The following is a 15,806-nucleotide window of genomic DNA, read 5'->3' on the forward strand; positions in this document are numbered from 1 at the left end:
TGGTCTCGGGTCTGTGGAGGAACCAGCAAGGATACGACCAGAGGAGAGGAGCATGATGGGAGGTTGGTTTTTTTTTGTTTTGTTTTTGTCCTTTTGGACTACCGGCCCCGGACGCCCCCCCTAGGAGCTCCTCTGGGTGGTGGTCCTCCTCTCCTGGGCCCCGGTCCTGGCCCAGGTCCTCCAGGACCCCAGCCGCCCCGTCCACCTCGACCAGATGGACCGTAACCGCCGTCCGGAGGGGGGCGACCTGCACAGAACCATTAGAGCAGTAATTTAAAAACAATTTTTAAAATCAATGAAAGTAAGAAATAATTGAAAGGAAACACAAGTGACATTTTTTTGTTGGTGTGTGTGTTCTCACCTCCTTCAGCTCCGGGCGACTCGCGCTCTCGGGGGTCTCCTGTTCCCGGGCCGTCCTGCCACGGACGCTTGCGAGGAGGCAGAGACGCCATGTCCATCCCCTGCATGGACGAGGGACGCTCCCGACCGGCCGGGGACAACCCGTCATGCATCTGCTGCCCGTCCCGGTAACCGTCGTGGCCTGCAGGACAAGGAAGAAGGAGAGACACCGCCACAATAAGAGTCTGAGGTAGTGAGTGAAGTAAAAGAACGGACACCCGCACAGAGCATAGGAGGAACAAGGGCTGATGGGAAATGCTGTCTTGGTTGTGGGTTCGGGAAGTCACAATTTTGAAGAATCAGATTTCAAAGAGTTTTTGTTTTGTTTTGTTTCATGTTCCTGGAAAACCTGGAAGAGTCCAGGATCTGTTTTCTGAGGAGGGACGTCTGAAAAAATTAACCACATCAGACATCTTGACATTGAAACATCTTTGATTCAGTTTTTTTGTTGTTGTTGTTTTTCCTCCCACATTTCTTGATCATTTTATCTGCTGAGGTTTGTATAAATGAGTCGCAGGACGTTTGCTCGGAACCGCTCACCTCCTCCTCTGGGTGGACCTCCTCCTCGGGGCTGCCTCCCTCGGGCTCCCGTCTCCCAGCTTCGGCCCATTTCCTCGGACCCGTCGAAGCTCTCCTCCTGGCCGCCGTAGTCGTCGGAGTACCCTCGACTTCCGGCCCGGCCGGGACCGCCTCCTCTAAACCTGAAACAGAGTCCAGTTCACCTTTTAAATTCCGTTTGGAGTCCAGTCTAAGACTCAGTTTCGCGCTCGGTTTAAGTTTTTAGTTTCGGATTCGTCTGCAGTAAAGAACGACTCGTGTTGAATGCGGAACAGAACGTGGCGTCTCCGAAGACTTCGACGTCTACGTGTTACTTCAACAGTTTTCACATTCAGGTTCAGAGCGTCTCACCTGTCTTCTCTCCGTCCTCTGAAGTCTCCCCCGCTGAACCTCTCTTCGGGGCCCCAGTTCCCTCCTCCTCCTCCTCGGTGCCCTCCCCCTCTGTATCCTGGTCCTGGTCTCCAGCCTTCCTCTCTGCCATGGAAGTCCTGGCCTCCATCAAAGTCCTGCTGTCCTCGCCGACCCGACTTGTTGTCCCCCCAGTAAGACCCTGAGCTCTGGTCTGGTCCTCCAGGACCCTGTCGGTCAGGAGGGCCCATATGGTGGTTGGGCGGTGGCCCCCGAGGGTCTGCTTGACAAGAAGAGCCAACAGTGGTTATTAGGACAAATCCGACCTGAGGATCTGGCAATGAGATCAAAGACTTTCTAAAAAGACTCACAGGGCCCCGAAAGGGACACGAGAGGACGTTAAACCAGTTAAAGCGCATGCAGGGAAAATAAAACGGGTCTGAAACAGAACCCTGAGGGCCCTCACATGAACCAGCTACTCGTTTATACATTTGTTACCTTTGCTGTTCGGCCCCTGCTGCCCCATCCCGTGCATCATGGGCCCCGAGTTCTGACCCTGCAGAGACAAAGTCACAGTTAGTCTGCTTCATGCAGAACCTTTAAATTGGTCCACTGCAGAACATGATCCTGGACCAGTCAAACATTTACAGGAACTCACCTGGTGCTGCATGTACGGAGGCCCCTGCATGTTCCCGTGTGGTCCTTGCATGTTACCTGGGGGACCCTGCATATTTCCATGGGGTCCTTGCATGTTACCTGGAGGACCCTGCATATTTCCTGGAGGTCCGTGCATCCCCCCTGGGGGCCCCTGCATCCCATAGTTGTTGCCATGTGTCCTGGGAGGGGGCCCCATCATTCCACCCTGCATAGGACCCTGGGGGCCCATCATGTTCCCTTGAGGAGGCATCATGCCCCCCTGAGGTGGGGGCCCCTGAGGATCCCTTGGACCCATTCCTCGGGGAGGGGGACCCATCATCCCACCAGGGGGCCCCTGCATCCCTCTGGGTCCCATACCGTGAGGCCCTTGGGGGCCCATGTTTCGTGGAGGGCCTGAATGTCTCTGCATACCTTGGGGCCCCTGCATGTCTGGCGGTCCCATCATGCCCTGCGGGGGCCCCTGGTGAGACTGGGGTCCGGAGGGTGGCCCCATCTGTCCAGGGGGCATGAAAGGAGGCTGCATACCGCCGGGGCCCATTGGGGGCCCCATGTTGTTGGACATCTGTTGAGGAGGCATGTTTGGAGGAAAGCCCTGCTGGCCAGGAGGCATGGGGCCCCCGGGGCCTCCAGGGCCGGGGAAGGGGGGCATAGAGCCCTGTCCCTGTGGAGGGCCCATGTTCCCGTCAGTGTTCATCTGGTTCATCCGGTCAATCTTCATCTGCTGCAGCGAGAAACAAAACACAACAAGGTTCAGTTGCCGGCCTGAAACCAGTTTCACATTCTAACTGGTTCTAAATGGTTTTATCAAAGTTGAACTAGTTCTAACTGGTCTAAACTGTTTCTAACTGGTTTAAATAGTTCTAACTAGTTCTAATAGAATTAACTGGTTTAACTAGTTCCAACTGGAAGTTCCAACTGAATTAGCTGGTTCTAACTGGTTTTGTGAAGTTGAAATTAAAACTTCCAAAATGACCTAATGAACATGGGATAATTGTGCAGTTCTGAATATTTATGAATGTGTTCATACTGAAAGAAATATTTCTCAAATACTAAACAAAGTAAAATATGACAATCAACCCAGAATTCTGAGTAACAAAACATAAATCCTTCATAAACCCTGACTCTGGGATGCGTGATTGTGTGATTGTGTTCGGACGTGTCCGAGCGGCGGGAGGACGATCGGCCCACCTCCAGCAGCAGCGGGTTGGTGTACTGCAGAGACGCCATCTCCTGCTCGATCTCCGCCTGGGTCTTCTTCTTCAGATCCGTCTTCTGCTCCACTTTTCGGTCTTTGGACAGATCTCCGGAAGGAGGCATCATGGGTACTTTATTCTCCGCCCAGGCCTGCAGAGACATTCGGTTCGTCACACGTTCAGCAACGGGAAAAACTGAAAGAATCCAAGTCTCGCCAGCTGTCGAGCGTTTTACCTGCTGGAACTGCGCCGGGATCGGTTTGGCGTACGGTACTTTCTTCTGCGGGACCTTCTTGGCGTCTTTACCCATGACCTCGTCCATGCCCCAGTCCAGACCGGGGATGGACATCTCCACCTCAGGATCCTCCTCTTTACCTGGAGACAAGAGATGCACATGAGTTAAACTGAGAAACAGCGACGATCAAACAAACGATGCAGGAAGGTTTCAGTTGACGTTAATAGTGAAGCAATTGTGCCATCAGCATAAAAACAGACACTGAAATACGGCGTTCATTATTAACTACCACTTAAAAGTAGAGTAAATACACCTTTACCAACAGTTTTACATCTTTCTCCGTAGGTTTAGCCACATTTCTTTTTACATTGATTCATACTTCTCATTTTGCTGCTATACAAACAGACACATTCTTACAAAAGTAAAAATAAACTCTGAAAAAAATCAATACTTTCGTGATTCAAGTAAAAACAGTGACAGTCTCGAAAACACAGATTCAGACAGACAGGGTTTCCTACATCACAAACATGACGAACCAATCCTGTCACATCAGAGGCGGGGCTTTCCGTATGGGTGGAGATAGAGGCGGGGACTGTTTACATATTCATAGACCACCACAAAGGTGTCAAGTTACATCTGAACCATTTAAAGGCATTAAGGGATTTTTTTTTTCTTGAGACTAAATATAACTTGGATGAAGAAAGATGTTTTTTTTTTTTTTAAGACGCAGGTTTAATTTAGAAAATTTTGAGGGACTTTTACAACATTACAAAAAATTACCAATGAGAATTTGAAATTTTATCATCATAAAATTACCACGTTATTGTTAAAATATGGGACGCTTTTCCTAACAGGAAGACTTGGTAACCATGAGTTACAGAAAGTTATTTAGAACGATGATGATGATGATGATGATATATAATGCAAATTATAAAAAATTCCAATAAAAACCCTGCAGACGTTCCCGGTTGGATTTTCCAGGGTTTTATCCGGATGACACTTACTGCTCTGCTCCTGCTCCATGGCTGCCTTCAGCTGCTCGGGGATGCCCATCCCCGGGATGGCGGCCATGCTGTTCGGCTCCATGTCATCTGAAACAAACGAGCGCAGGGCGATCAGCTGTGAATAAAAAAAAGTCACAAACGTCTTGAGTTGTTTGTTTTTTTGTGTATCTTTTTTTTGTCCTCCGTGGCTTACCGTACTCCATGCCGTCCTCTGACATCCCCGGCAGCAGGTTCAGGTTGTAACGGTCTCTCATCTTATCGCCCGGCCGATTCCTCGTCCAGAATTTACTGAAGGATAAAAAAAAAGAAGAAAAAAAACAGATGCAGAGTTAGAACAAAAAAAAAAGCTGATCGGACACATTTTATCATCTCATTCAAGTGTTTCAGTGGGTCGGGGGACGTTCGAGATGTCTCACTGTTCAGAGTTACACGCTGCTTCAAGCACTCCGACTCATTTTATTTACAGTATACCGTATGAGCTGTTCACATGTTGTATGTGTTGTGTACATGTTGCGGGTGTACCTGGTGTGGTCGTTGGAGCCGGAGCAGAGGATGTGACCCAGCGGGTGCCAGGCCAGACTCCAGATCATCCCCTCATGAGCCATCTCCATCCCTCCAACCTCCTTCTCCACCCTGACACAAACACAAACACAAACAACAACAACAACAACAACAGTAAACACGTGAACCAGTTCATCCGTCACACCAGAATATCACAACAAATTCAACCAATGTCCACATAATTGTGGGAGCTTGCAATTTTGCAAAAATCCCTATAACTTCTTCACATTAAAGTTCCTTAACATAATCTCTGCTGAGAATATTATAGCACAAAGTAAAAGAAATAAAATCAATATATTTCCTTGATTTGCAATTTTTGAATTCTTGCAATTTTACTGCAAAGAAAATCCCTTAAAAACTCCACAAATTGCATCACAAATTTCAGAGAGAAGTTGCAGCAAAAATCAACATTTTCTGCACAAAATTCCCCAAAAGCTTCAGTGAAGTCCAAACAAACAGTAAAAAGACAGCAGCCTGCGGAGTGAAACATGCCGACAGCTGCATTTTTCTCACCCGGTGTGCCAGAAGAGCAGAGAACCGTCGGAGCCTCCGCTGGCGAACAGGCCTTCGTGGACGGGATGCCAGGCCACGGCTGACGACATAAAGCAGAACACAAGTCAGAAACACAGCGGCAGCTCGGGCCGCACATCTGGAACGTCTGCCTGGTATTTATTCTGTCGGGATTTCAGACGAGTTTTCAGCCGAACGCTGTTTGCGTCGTTCAGACTCACCCGTCGCCTCCTTCTTGTGCCCCCTGAACACCTGCAGCTCCTCCTTCAGGTTCCTGATGTCGAACAGTTTGCACAGGTGGTCGCGCGACGCCGTCAGCAGCCAGTTACCGTTCAGGTTCCACTTCACCTCCATCACGGTGTTCTTGTGGGCGTGACTGAGGAGACACGAGGAAGCCGCGTTTTCAGCCAATGGGGACGGCAGAACGGGTCGCCGAAAGGTCAAAGGTTACATTCACTGTCTGATGAGTCAGCAGAAACCGGGTCCACACCGCTTTCACTAAGACGAACGGGTGGCTGTGAAGAACCAGAGCAGCTGGGATTCTGCCCTGATTTTGGTCTGTCAGGTTAAAGGTCAGGGCTTCTTCACACTGACCGCTGTTTTCTTTGAGCTTTCTATAGTCGGTCTTTGGTCTAAATATAAACTATAACATTACTGTGTTGATCTTTTCAGTACAAAACATCTGTTTCGTGATGATCTTCTGGAGCTTTCTTCCATTTTTCAATATGAAAAAGGTTTGTGGAGAGTCAAACTGTTGTAACCTGTGACCTGGTGGAGCTACCGGACCAATCAGATGTGGTTCAGTCCCGATACCTGCAGCCTTCTCAAAGATGTGGATCTTTAAAAAAAAAAAACTAAAAAAAACACGCAGTTTGTGACAGAGAGGGAACTCACAGTGTCGCCAGACTCTGTCCCGTCTTCGGGTCCCAGAACTTGATTGGCTGCTGGCTGTCTTTGCTGCCGGACACCACCAGGCCTTTGGTGGGATGCCAGTCGACACACTTCACATCAGCGCCGTGACCTGGACACACACACACACACACACACACATCAATATCAGACTGAATATAGCAGGAAAATAACTACATGTAAATCATTCAGCTGTTCATCCGGGAAAACGACACTTTTTTTTTTTAAATTTCATAAACAACCAGTGGTGGAAGAAGTATTTAAATTACTGAAGTAAAAGTACAAATACAGGGAAAGTAAAAATACTGCATTACAAGGAAAAGTCCCGCATGAAGCACAAGTATTAGCAGTGAAATGTGGCTAAAGTATTTATTTGAGTTATTTATCAATATTGAACAGAAAGTGATTTCAAAGGATCTGTTGAGCTGCAGAGTGTTGAAACAGCCGACAGGTTGTTTTTTTTCGTGTGAATCAGCGCTTCGGTGAAACGATGAGGAGCGGCGGGCGTTCGTACCTCGGAGGATCCTCTCCTCGTGGCAGCGCAGGAAGTCCCAGATCCGGACGGTGCCGTCGTCGGAGCAGGTGGCGAATTTATTATCTGTCGGAGAAAAACTGGAGAAAAAGAAGAAGGAGAAGGTTTTTAGTTTCCATCCATGGCTGTCCAGACGTCAGCAAAAGAATCAGAAGAACCAGGAGTCGTGATCTGAACCGGTCCAAAACCAGCATCCTGATGGTCTTAATGTTCTGGTCCTGATCTCAGCATCATTGAGTCGGTCAGAATCACATTAGGGGGCTGAAAGTTCTCCCAGATGCTGAACAACGTGGCAGGGAGTTGAAACCCAGTAACCAAGAGGTTCTGAGGAAAAACTGAAGCTGCTTTCAAGACAAATATGCAAAATACTGATTTAAATAAAAACAATCCACGGCTTCCTTTTCCCGTTGGGAGTCTTTAACTGTGACGCAGGACTAAAGCCTTTAAAAAAAAAAATTGTTTTAAGTTTCACAGGATCATCAGCCGCTCAGAAGAAAGGTTTGATTAAAAACCCTTCAGCTGAAGGAGTCCACCAACGCCGACAGGAAGTAGTATTAATACAGCACGTGTTAAACTGAGACTTTCACAATAAGACGTAAAAGAATGAGAAACGTGAACTCGCACTTCCCATTTATTTCTGTTATCCTGTTAAACTCAGTCTGAACAGGACAGTTTTATACATTTTGTTTGTTTTTCTCATCACTCTTTACTTTTTTGATTTAAATTACTTTTGATTTACGGCTCTTCTCAGCAATCGAGAGATTTTTCTCTGGAGATCAATAAAGTTTCAACCAGTTTCTGCAGGTCTTTTTGACTTTTTAAACAACATTAAATCTAATTTATTTACCAGTTTCCCCATCAACTGATGGAAACCAGCAGCATGTAATTAAATTAGTTATATTTATTTTATAATCAGTTACTGAGAAAAATAAATAATTAAATTACAACGAATATTCAAAATGTTGCCGTTTAAAAAGCAGTTAAATCTGAATATATTCTTCTCAGTAAAAAAAGCTTGTGTGTAAAATAAGAGCATCACTTCTGTCGTTCGCATATTTTCGCTGTGCAGGAATCACTTCTGCCGACATGAAGCTCCAGCGTGTTTCTGATCGGTTCTTTTGTTTGAATTTTGCGCCGCCTCTCGTCTGCCAATCAAATTAAATGTGCATTGCTCTGAGCAACGGTCAGCCATAAGACGAAGAGATACTTAAAGAGTGTCTTTCAGGAGCCAGAGTAAAAAATAAAAATAAATAAATAAATAAATAAAAAGCCTTGTTGACAGTTTTCCCGTCACTCAGCACGGAGTCCAACTGAATGTCGACTTTGTTTGAGGTTCTGGGAACTTTCTTTTTTTTTTTCTTCTTCACTGCAGTCAACTGTGATCTTCATACTTGTGATTTGTTTTTAGTGGTTCTGCTTTGAAATAAAACATTTCTTAATCCAAGTTAAATGAAAGTACTTTTAATAATTGACTGTAACCAGTGTTGAGTTCTGTTTTGAGGTTTGAAATGGAGTTTTAAGGACTTTGAAGCTTTATTGCCCAGTTTTAAAACATTTGTGTGGAAAGTTATCAAAAAGCAATAAGTTACATTACTTTGATTAAGTAACTGAAATGTTACATTATTCATGATATGTTAAAAGGGTAACTAGTACACGCAAAAACGGTGCCATCAGACAGAAGAAACTGCAGTGATCAGATGTGCAGCTGGATGGACCGATATCTCCTGATCAGCTGATTTAAGGATAAAACACAGAAAACATTTGTATGGATTCACTGATGAAAAGATCCTTTTTAAAAGGAGCAGCAGAAGATTTGTCTTCAGTCAACAGAAAATGATGTCATTCCTAAAGTCAAATACGTTTGCTGTTAAAGCGCACAGATTTCAGTCAGCTGACTGATGGACGGATCTTTGACCGATACAACAGCTCAGACACTAAACCTTTGTAACTTTTTGTTTTCCATCAGACGTCCTGGTGTCAATGAACTCTGAACCCTTTTGCAGCTCATTAAACTGAATGAAGAGGAAGCCAAGGAGCGTCTGCTTTTTTTTTTTTTTCTCTTCCCAAACGGCTCCATCTGCTGGATCCTCACTGTAACTACATCCTGCAGCTGCTACCGACCCAGTCTGGACCGGACCAGAGTCCCAGGTTCAGGACAGGAACCATCAAACACGTGAGGAAAACCAGGACACTCGTACCAGCACAGAACAATCACCGCCCATCCGCTACCGACGGCGTGAATCACGGATTATTTGTTGTTCTTTATAAACAGCTCCGACTCAGACGGGACGGTTAAATTATGAGTGAACATTGTTGGAATAAAGGTCATCACTCTGCTCTAATGTGTTGCAACCAACAGCCGCTGCACACAGTGGGTCTATTAAAAACTATGAGAGCTGAAGGGTCGCAGCTCGGACCGATTTACAGCTCCGGTTTTTCCCTCTATGAAACCACAGAGCGTCTCCATGACGACGCCGCAGCCAAACAGATGTTTTTGCGTCGGGTCTCTTCCTGACTGGGCGTGTCAAGAGTCCCGACATCAGCCCCCTCCAGCTGCATCAGTGGTGGGGGGGGTGCACGTGGTATTTGGACCCGACAAAACAGCGACAAGGCGAAGTAACTATCCATTTACTCAACTACAACGTGTACTCGAGTATTTTCTGCTCCTCTGTACTTTTACTCCTTAAATTCTAGGAACTTTTTTTTTTTTTTTTTACTGTTTGTTTTCTCGTGTAAAAGTTTGTAAAAAAGTTTGGGTGGTCCATGTTCGCTTTTTTTTTTTCTGTTTTCAGACAAACTGCGGTTGAATTAATCACAATAAAAAAAAAATTTTTTTAAATGATCAAACTGGTTTCATTCAGTCTGAGCACTGACTGATGGGAGTCATCAGGTGTTTTCATCACTAAACAACCTGCAGATCAAGAAACACTCGGCTTCTTGCCGACTCCTCTTTCTGGTCACGGATCATTTGTTTCCAGTGCAAGTTACTGTTGGTCTGACGTCACAGGAAACACGTCCGTTTCACCGTTTTCCGGTCTTATTATTACGTAAATCGATCATTTAAGAAAATAACTGGAGGATGAATCCGTTGTCGAGTTTGTAGGCTCAACGCCGCACAGGTAAAACTAAAACTATCCCGACCAGGCGAGTTCTGACAAAGAGGCGGGGAGACGCCGCGTGACTGGGTGAACTGAGCCTTTAAACATCGTGATGAAGTCCAGCCAGATTTGTTTAAACCTCCCGACTTCCTGTTTGAGCTCCAGAGCTCCACCCACAGAACCACCTGAACAACACAACAACACAACAACACAACAACCAACTCGTCGTCTTCTTCTGCAACACGACACAACACGAATCATATAAGCAGACGTTTCTGACCCCAAACATCCGAACGGGGTCCCGATCGGATCAGAAGACGACCTTCGACATCAGTTAGAAGTCTTTTAGACGACGTTACGTTTAAATGTTAAAAGTTTTAACTTGCGTGAATAAATTAAAACTTTCACAGAAAACATGGCCATCGCCGAGGAGTCAGTGAGTTACACCGAGACGTGTTTTCAGCCCGAATCTGGTTCCGTTTCGTCGAACCGTCCGACAGCAGCTCCTGCTTGCAGCGACTCACAGATGTACAGACAACGGTCGCCGGACCGCAGCGACACCGAACTTAAACCGAAGAGCGTCCAGATTCTCAAGCAGTTTCTGAACCGTCTTGTTTTTCTGGTTTCTACGAGGATTTCTGGAGGTTTCGTCTGAAAAAAATCAGAGATTAATGACGATGAAAACAGGAAGTGGAAAATGGTGAGTCAGATGTTGTACATCGAAATAGACCTCTTTGAGTTCGTGGTTACGACACGGGGGAGTTCTGTCCACTGTTTGCTCGGCGTTCAAACGGTTAGGTCGTGAGAACGCCGTTGCTGGGCAACATGGACAGCGTCTAACAAGCAGGCGAGTAACGCAACGCAGGAAGTACAAAGGAACCATCACAAGATGAGGCCAGTGGAACATCCTATGATGACTGAAATTACAATATATTAGCTTAACATCCAACAAATAAAATTAACTTCCATAAGCCTCTGCCATTTCTGTAAATGCCAGCTAACACACACACACACACACACACACACACACACACACACACACACCTTGTGAACTCAAAGTTTTAACTTCCAACCGTTCACAGATTCTTCTCACGGACGCGATGAACACGATCCCATTTCAGCAAATGTGGTCAGATTCCCTCGAGTCTTCGTGCTAAGCTAGGCTAACAGTTTCCCCCTGCTTTCAGTCTTTGTGCTAAGCTAGGCTAACAGTTTCCCCCTGCTTTCAGTCTTTGTGCTAAGCTAGGCTAACAGTTTCCTCCCTGCTTTCAGTCTTTGTGCTAAGCTAGGCTAACAGTTTCCCCCTGCTGTCTTTGTGATAAGCTAGGCTAACCGTTTCACCCTTGCTTTTAGTCTGTGCTAAGCTAGGCTAACAGTTGCTCATTGCTTCCAGTGCTTGCTAAACTAAGCTAATGGATTACCCTGCCTCCAGCGTTTGTGCTAAGCTAGGCTTACTGCCCCCCCCCCACACACACACACATTTCCAGTCTCCCATTGCTTCCAGTATGCATGCTAGGCTAACATTTTCACCTGCTTCCAGTCTTTGTCCTAAGCTATGCTAAAAGTTTCCTCCTCCTTCCAGTCTTGCTAAACTATTAGTTTCCCTGCTTGCACTCTTTCTGTTAAGCTAGGCTAACAGTTTCACTTGCCTCCGGCCTTTGTGCTAAGCTAGGCTAACAACCCCCACCCTTCCAATCTTTCTGCCCACAGTATGCGTGCTAGGTTAGGCTAACATTTTCTGCTTCCTGTCTTTGTCCCAGGCTAGGCTTACAGTTTCCCTGCCTAAATCTTTATGCTAAGCTAGGCTAGTAGCGTCTCCCTTCGGTCTTTGTGCTACGCAAGTTCAATTAAGTGATTTGACTTTAATTTGGGCAAATATGGACTTCCAAATAATCCTTTGCACGAAAGTGTAGCAGTTTTACCGGACAAGATACGTCACTAAGGCTCATGGGTAATGTCGTTTTTTCGTTGGAAAAACAAAACAAAACAAAACAGTTTGTCACATAAAGAGAAGATTTCAGGTAGGTTTACCTAAACCACTGAGGAAATGGGGTGGACAGAATAATGGGAACACCTTACAATGTAATGCAGAACAACATGAACAGCAGAGGACTCAGGTGTGTCGCACTGATGACATCAGGTGTTCCTGCTCAGGTAAAGACTCGTTCAGTTTACCGGTCCCAGTCGGTTCTGCTCAGCCGGACTAACAGGGCCAGTAAACTCAACACGGCTACTCAAGGCTGTGGTACGATGTCATCTGCACCCTGATGATGTCATAACGACGTCACCTCTCTCCAAATGTCTGAATTATAATCCGCGTTACAAAACTACAGGTGTGGAGTTCAAAGGACGTGGGGGGATGGGAGGCTGTAATGAAAGACCCTGTCCAGGTGCATTATGGGAAACGTTCCTCTTTAACAGTTAACAGGAGGAGAAAGACGGATGTTTGCTTCCGGGGCTGTGGTGGAATTCAAACCTTTATTTAAGCGTCTAAAGCTGCCTGTTGGATGAGGGTTCGGACCAGCAGCAGAGTGATTGTCTTTATTCACTTTATTTTTATTGATCCCTGCTAAAACTTTATTGGTTCAGTATCAAAAAAAACCTGGGCCTTTATTGATCCCGCCCCCCACCACCCCCACCCCACCTCTCCACCCACAGCACTGGGCCTACCCAAACCAGTTAGAAATAGATGATTGATGACTTTATTCAACAGATCAACCGTTTTGTGTACACATAGAAATCAGCCACAGCAGGTAGAATATCAACAACAGATCACTGCAGTGTTGCAACAGCACACGCGTACATCTGTCATTAATGTACCACAACAAACACAACAAGTGGCGCGAGCGGGGGCAGCGCCCCCGTGTGGCCGCAGCGTGGCGCTGCGGTAAGAACAGACTGGGGTTAACTACAGAAAGTGGGAGATTGGGTATAAACCTGGCTTCTCTAATGGCCTCCTTGTGAGCCTGGAACATCTTGACGTTGTTCATGTTGGACTGCCAGTACTTCACGTAGCCGCCGTGGTCCGCCGTCAGCATCCACATGTCGTTGTGAGACCAGGTCATGGCCCGGACCGGACTGTCGTGGGCCTGCCGGGGGGGGGGAGGAGGAGGGAAGGGGGGGGAGGGAGACAGGGCGAGACCAGGACGAAGGAGGTCAGTACAACGAAACCACGGTGACATGACAGCGAAATCACAGAGAACCACACCGACTATAAAAACCTGCAAGTTTCACATTTTAAAACATCAGTTTGATTTGATTTTTTTTTTTTTAACTGTTGGCCCATTTTTAAAAAGGAATAAATACGTAACATCAGAAATTCACTTTCAGTTAAAAAAAAAAGGTCAAAACGGGATTTGAAGTATTTCAAATGATATTTTCTGGTATCTTGTTCTCGGATCTTATTGTAAGTCGCTTTGGATAAAAGCGTCAGCTAAATGAAATGTAATGTAATAATCTTCGAACTACATCCCGCCTCCCCCCTCTGTCCCTCTCTGGACGTTTACCTGTAAAATGGTCTCGAAGTTGAAGGTGAGTCCGTTCCACAGAGTGAACTCTCCGCTGGAGGCTCCGGTCACCAGACGGCGACCTTCGGGAGTCCACTGGAAAAAAACACAGAAACCACATTTAACCTCCACCCGCATCAAACATCTACAGCCAAGAGCAGAGGTGAAGATATCCAACACATCGGTCCGTTCTCAGATATCAGCATCAAAACTGAGTGACGCAGGATTAATTACACGTTAAAACGCTGAAATAATTCAACACACGAGCCCCAAAACCCTGAAAACAGACTGTTGATGTGTGTCAGCCCGGATGAGAGCTTGTTGACAGGATAAATTAAAGTGTCAAAGTAAACAGTAAGTGCCGCGTCAGCAGCAGCAGCTCACCCTGATGACGAACACGGGACATTTGACTTTGTTGGTTGAGGTTCGGACGAACTTTGTGGTGACGGCGTTCATCGGGTTGTTCGGCATGCCGATGGGAGGAACGAGCTGCAGACGCAAAAAAAAAAAGTTTCATTCAGTCTGATGGTTTTTGTGATCACAAACACTGACCGGTTCAATCACTTCTATTTTTATTGGGACTAACTCAGGTGGAGCGTTATCAGTGTGTTCGGACTCAGAAACAATGACTGTCTGTGACTTTTATTTTAAACAGCTGGCTACAAATATACACATCAAAAGTCAGATTCAATATATTAAAAGGAAAAAAAAAGGTAAAGAAAGTAAAACCGTTGACATGTGATGAGTACATGATGTCTGATTAACAAAGAAATATCTATCAAACCGATGAAGGATGTACAGGTGTCACATACTGAATCATTTTGCAGACAAACAGAGAAATTTATGATTTTTGTTTTACACATTTCATGGGAAAAAAAAGTCCTGAAGGAGCTTCAGTTCACCTGACGGTCACCTGAGGCAGGTAATGAAAAGGGAGGAAAAACATCTCCAGAAACCCTGAGTTTCATTTAAATACTTTTTAATGTAGACATGAGGAGCTGTGTTGGATTTAATGAGCGGAGACTCTGACGCCTCCTGCTGGCGGAATCAGAGAAGACACCATGGCAGAGATTGAAAGCTGTAAAGCAGTGTGTGTGTGTGTGTGTGTGTGTGTGTGTGTGTGTGTGTGTGTGTGTGTGTGTGTGTGTGTGTGTGTGTACTCACATCATTGTAACATCCTGCGTCTGGCTGGACGGCTCTGAAGTCTCGATGGTCTCGCTGCCACAAACGGTTCTGCAAGAAAACAGAGTTGCCGTCACACTTACCACCGTTGATGTTTAATTTGATCCTATTTTATTTGTATATACTGCCAGTTTTTTCATTTTTACCTGGATTTTTATTTCTGTCATTTTTAATTGCTTATCCCTTTATCTTTACATGCTGGTGTAGCAGAAAAAAATTCCCCTTGTGAGATCAATAAAGTCCATCTATCTATAAATCTATCTATCAAACTGGAGGCTGAATGAAGCTCATCTGTCAGGAGATTTAACTACTACTATAATAGTTCAGCACAACGTGCAGCATTGAGGATCCTACGGTAAACCCTGCTGGGATCCAACCTTACACTTTAACCCCATTATCAAAATTCTTGATCATAATAATAATAATAATAATAATAAACATTTGATTGACCGTTGAAAGGTTGAAACCATCAAACACCAGTAAAACATTCCCTTCAGTTCCCCAGAGATCAGGTGACGTAATTAACAGCCTGGTTTTGTCCAAAATATTTGGTTTACTTTCATTTAATAGGAGGGAGAAAATATTTTTTGCATGAAAAGAAAATGACCTTTAATCGATTGTCATAACAGATCAATTAGTTAATCAGGAAAACAAGAATTTACTAACAGCTGGAGAGCAATGAAGAAAACCAAGGATGGGCAATAAGGCCCTGAAATAATATCACAATATTTCAGGGTATGTTTTCTGAACCATTTCTAAAAAAACATTTTTTACTATTAATTTCCAGGACATCATATTGCAACACAAAATAAGTGTAATCATTTTGTATGTTCAGCATAAACGTAACAGTTTGCCTTCAAATAATAAGTAAAACTGATCTCCGTTTTTTTTTTTTTAAGTTTTTAAATAACAGAACCTCAAAGTGAAATTCAGACTCAGTATGAAATAACTGCCTTCATGCACGTATCATACGTAAAAAATTTTTTTTGATTCTGCTGCATAACGGTATGATGTCATCAACAAGTCAGAGTTTTGCCAGAATCAATTTTTTTTTCTTTATATCATGTATCAACAATTTCATCACGAACGATACGATCTGGTCGAGTCCTCGTTC

General features: G+C 45.1%; 1 protein-coding gene across 4 annotated transcripts in view; it reads right to left on the reverse strand.

Annotated features, from left to right (window-relative positions):
- wdr33 (WD repeat domain 33) overlaps positions 1 to 15,806 on the reverse strand; it is a 21,212-nt gene continuing 5,406 nt past the window's right edge. For 3 of the 4 annotated variants that reach the window (XM_069719265.1, XM_069719267.1, XM_069719266.1), the window contains exons 3-21: positions 14,675 to 14,743; positions 13,895 to 13,999; positions 13,511 to 13,606; positions 12,942 to 13,093; positions 6,889 to 6,986; positions 6,360 to 6,486; positions 5,687 to 5,841; positions 5,469 to 5,547; positions 4,917 to 5,027; positions 4,588 to 4,682; positions 4,395 to 4,481; positions 3,391 to 3,530; positions 3,151 to 3,306; positions 1,964 to 2,683; positions 1,804 to 1,861; positions 1,309 to 1,588; positions 940 to 1,100; positions 362 to 541; positions 1 to 247 (exon numbers count right to left, since the gene is read on the reverse strand). In XM_069719265.1, the coding sequence (XP_069575366.1) occupies positions 99 to 247; positions 362 to 541; positions 940 to 1,100; positions 1,309 to 1,588; positions 1,804 to 1,861; positions 1,964 to 2,683; positions 3,151 to 3,306; positions 3,391 to 3,530; positions 4,395 to 4,481; positions 4,588 to 4,682; positions 4,917 to 5,027; positions 5,469 to 5,547; positions 5,687 to 5,841; positions 6,360 to 6,486; positions 6,889 to 6,986; positions 12,942 to 13,093; positions 13,511 to 13,606; positions 13,895 to 13,999; positions 14,675 to 14,743 (3,018 nt within the window). In that variant the 3' untranslated portion in view covers positions 1 to 98. The remainder of the gene's footprint in view (positions 248 to 361; positions 542 to 939; positions 1,101 to 1,308; positions 1,589 to 1,803; positions 1,862 to 1,963; positions 2,684 to 3,150; positions 3,307 to 3,390; positions 3,531 to 4,394; positions 4,482 to 4,587; positions 4,683 to 4,916; positions 5,028 to 5,468; positions 5,548 to 5,686; positions 5,842 to 6,359; positions 6,487 to 6,888; positions 6,987 to 12,941; positions 13,094 to 13,510; positions 13,607 to 13,894; positions 14,000 to 14,674; positions 14,744 to 15,806) is intronic. The other variant, XM_069719268.1, reaches the window with a different exon arrangement.

This window comes from Brachyistius frenatus, unplaced genomic scaffold (assembly GCF_029030835.1).
Source record: "Brachyistius frenatus isolate BFR_SWC_R1_liver_20210118 unplaced genomic scaffold, ASM2903083v1 Contig_211, whole genome shotgun sequence".
NCBI classification, from domain to species: domain Eukaryota; kingdom Metazoa; phylum Chordata; class Actinopteri; family Embiotocidae; genus Brachyistius; species Brachyistius frenatus.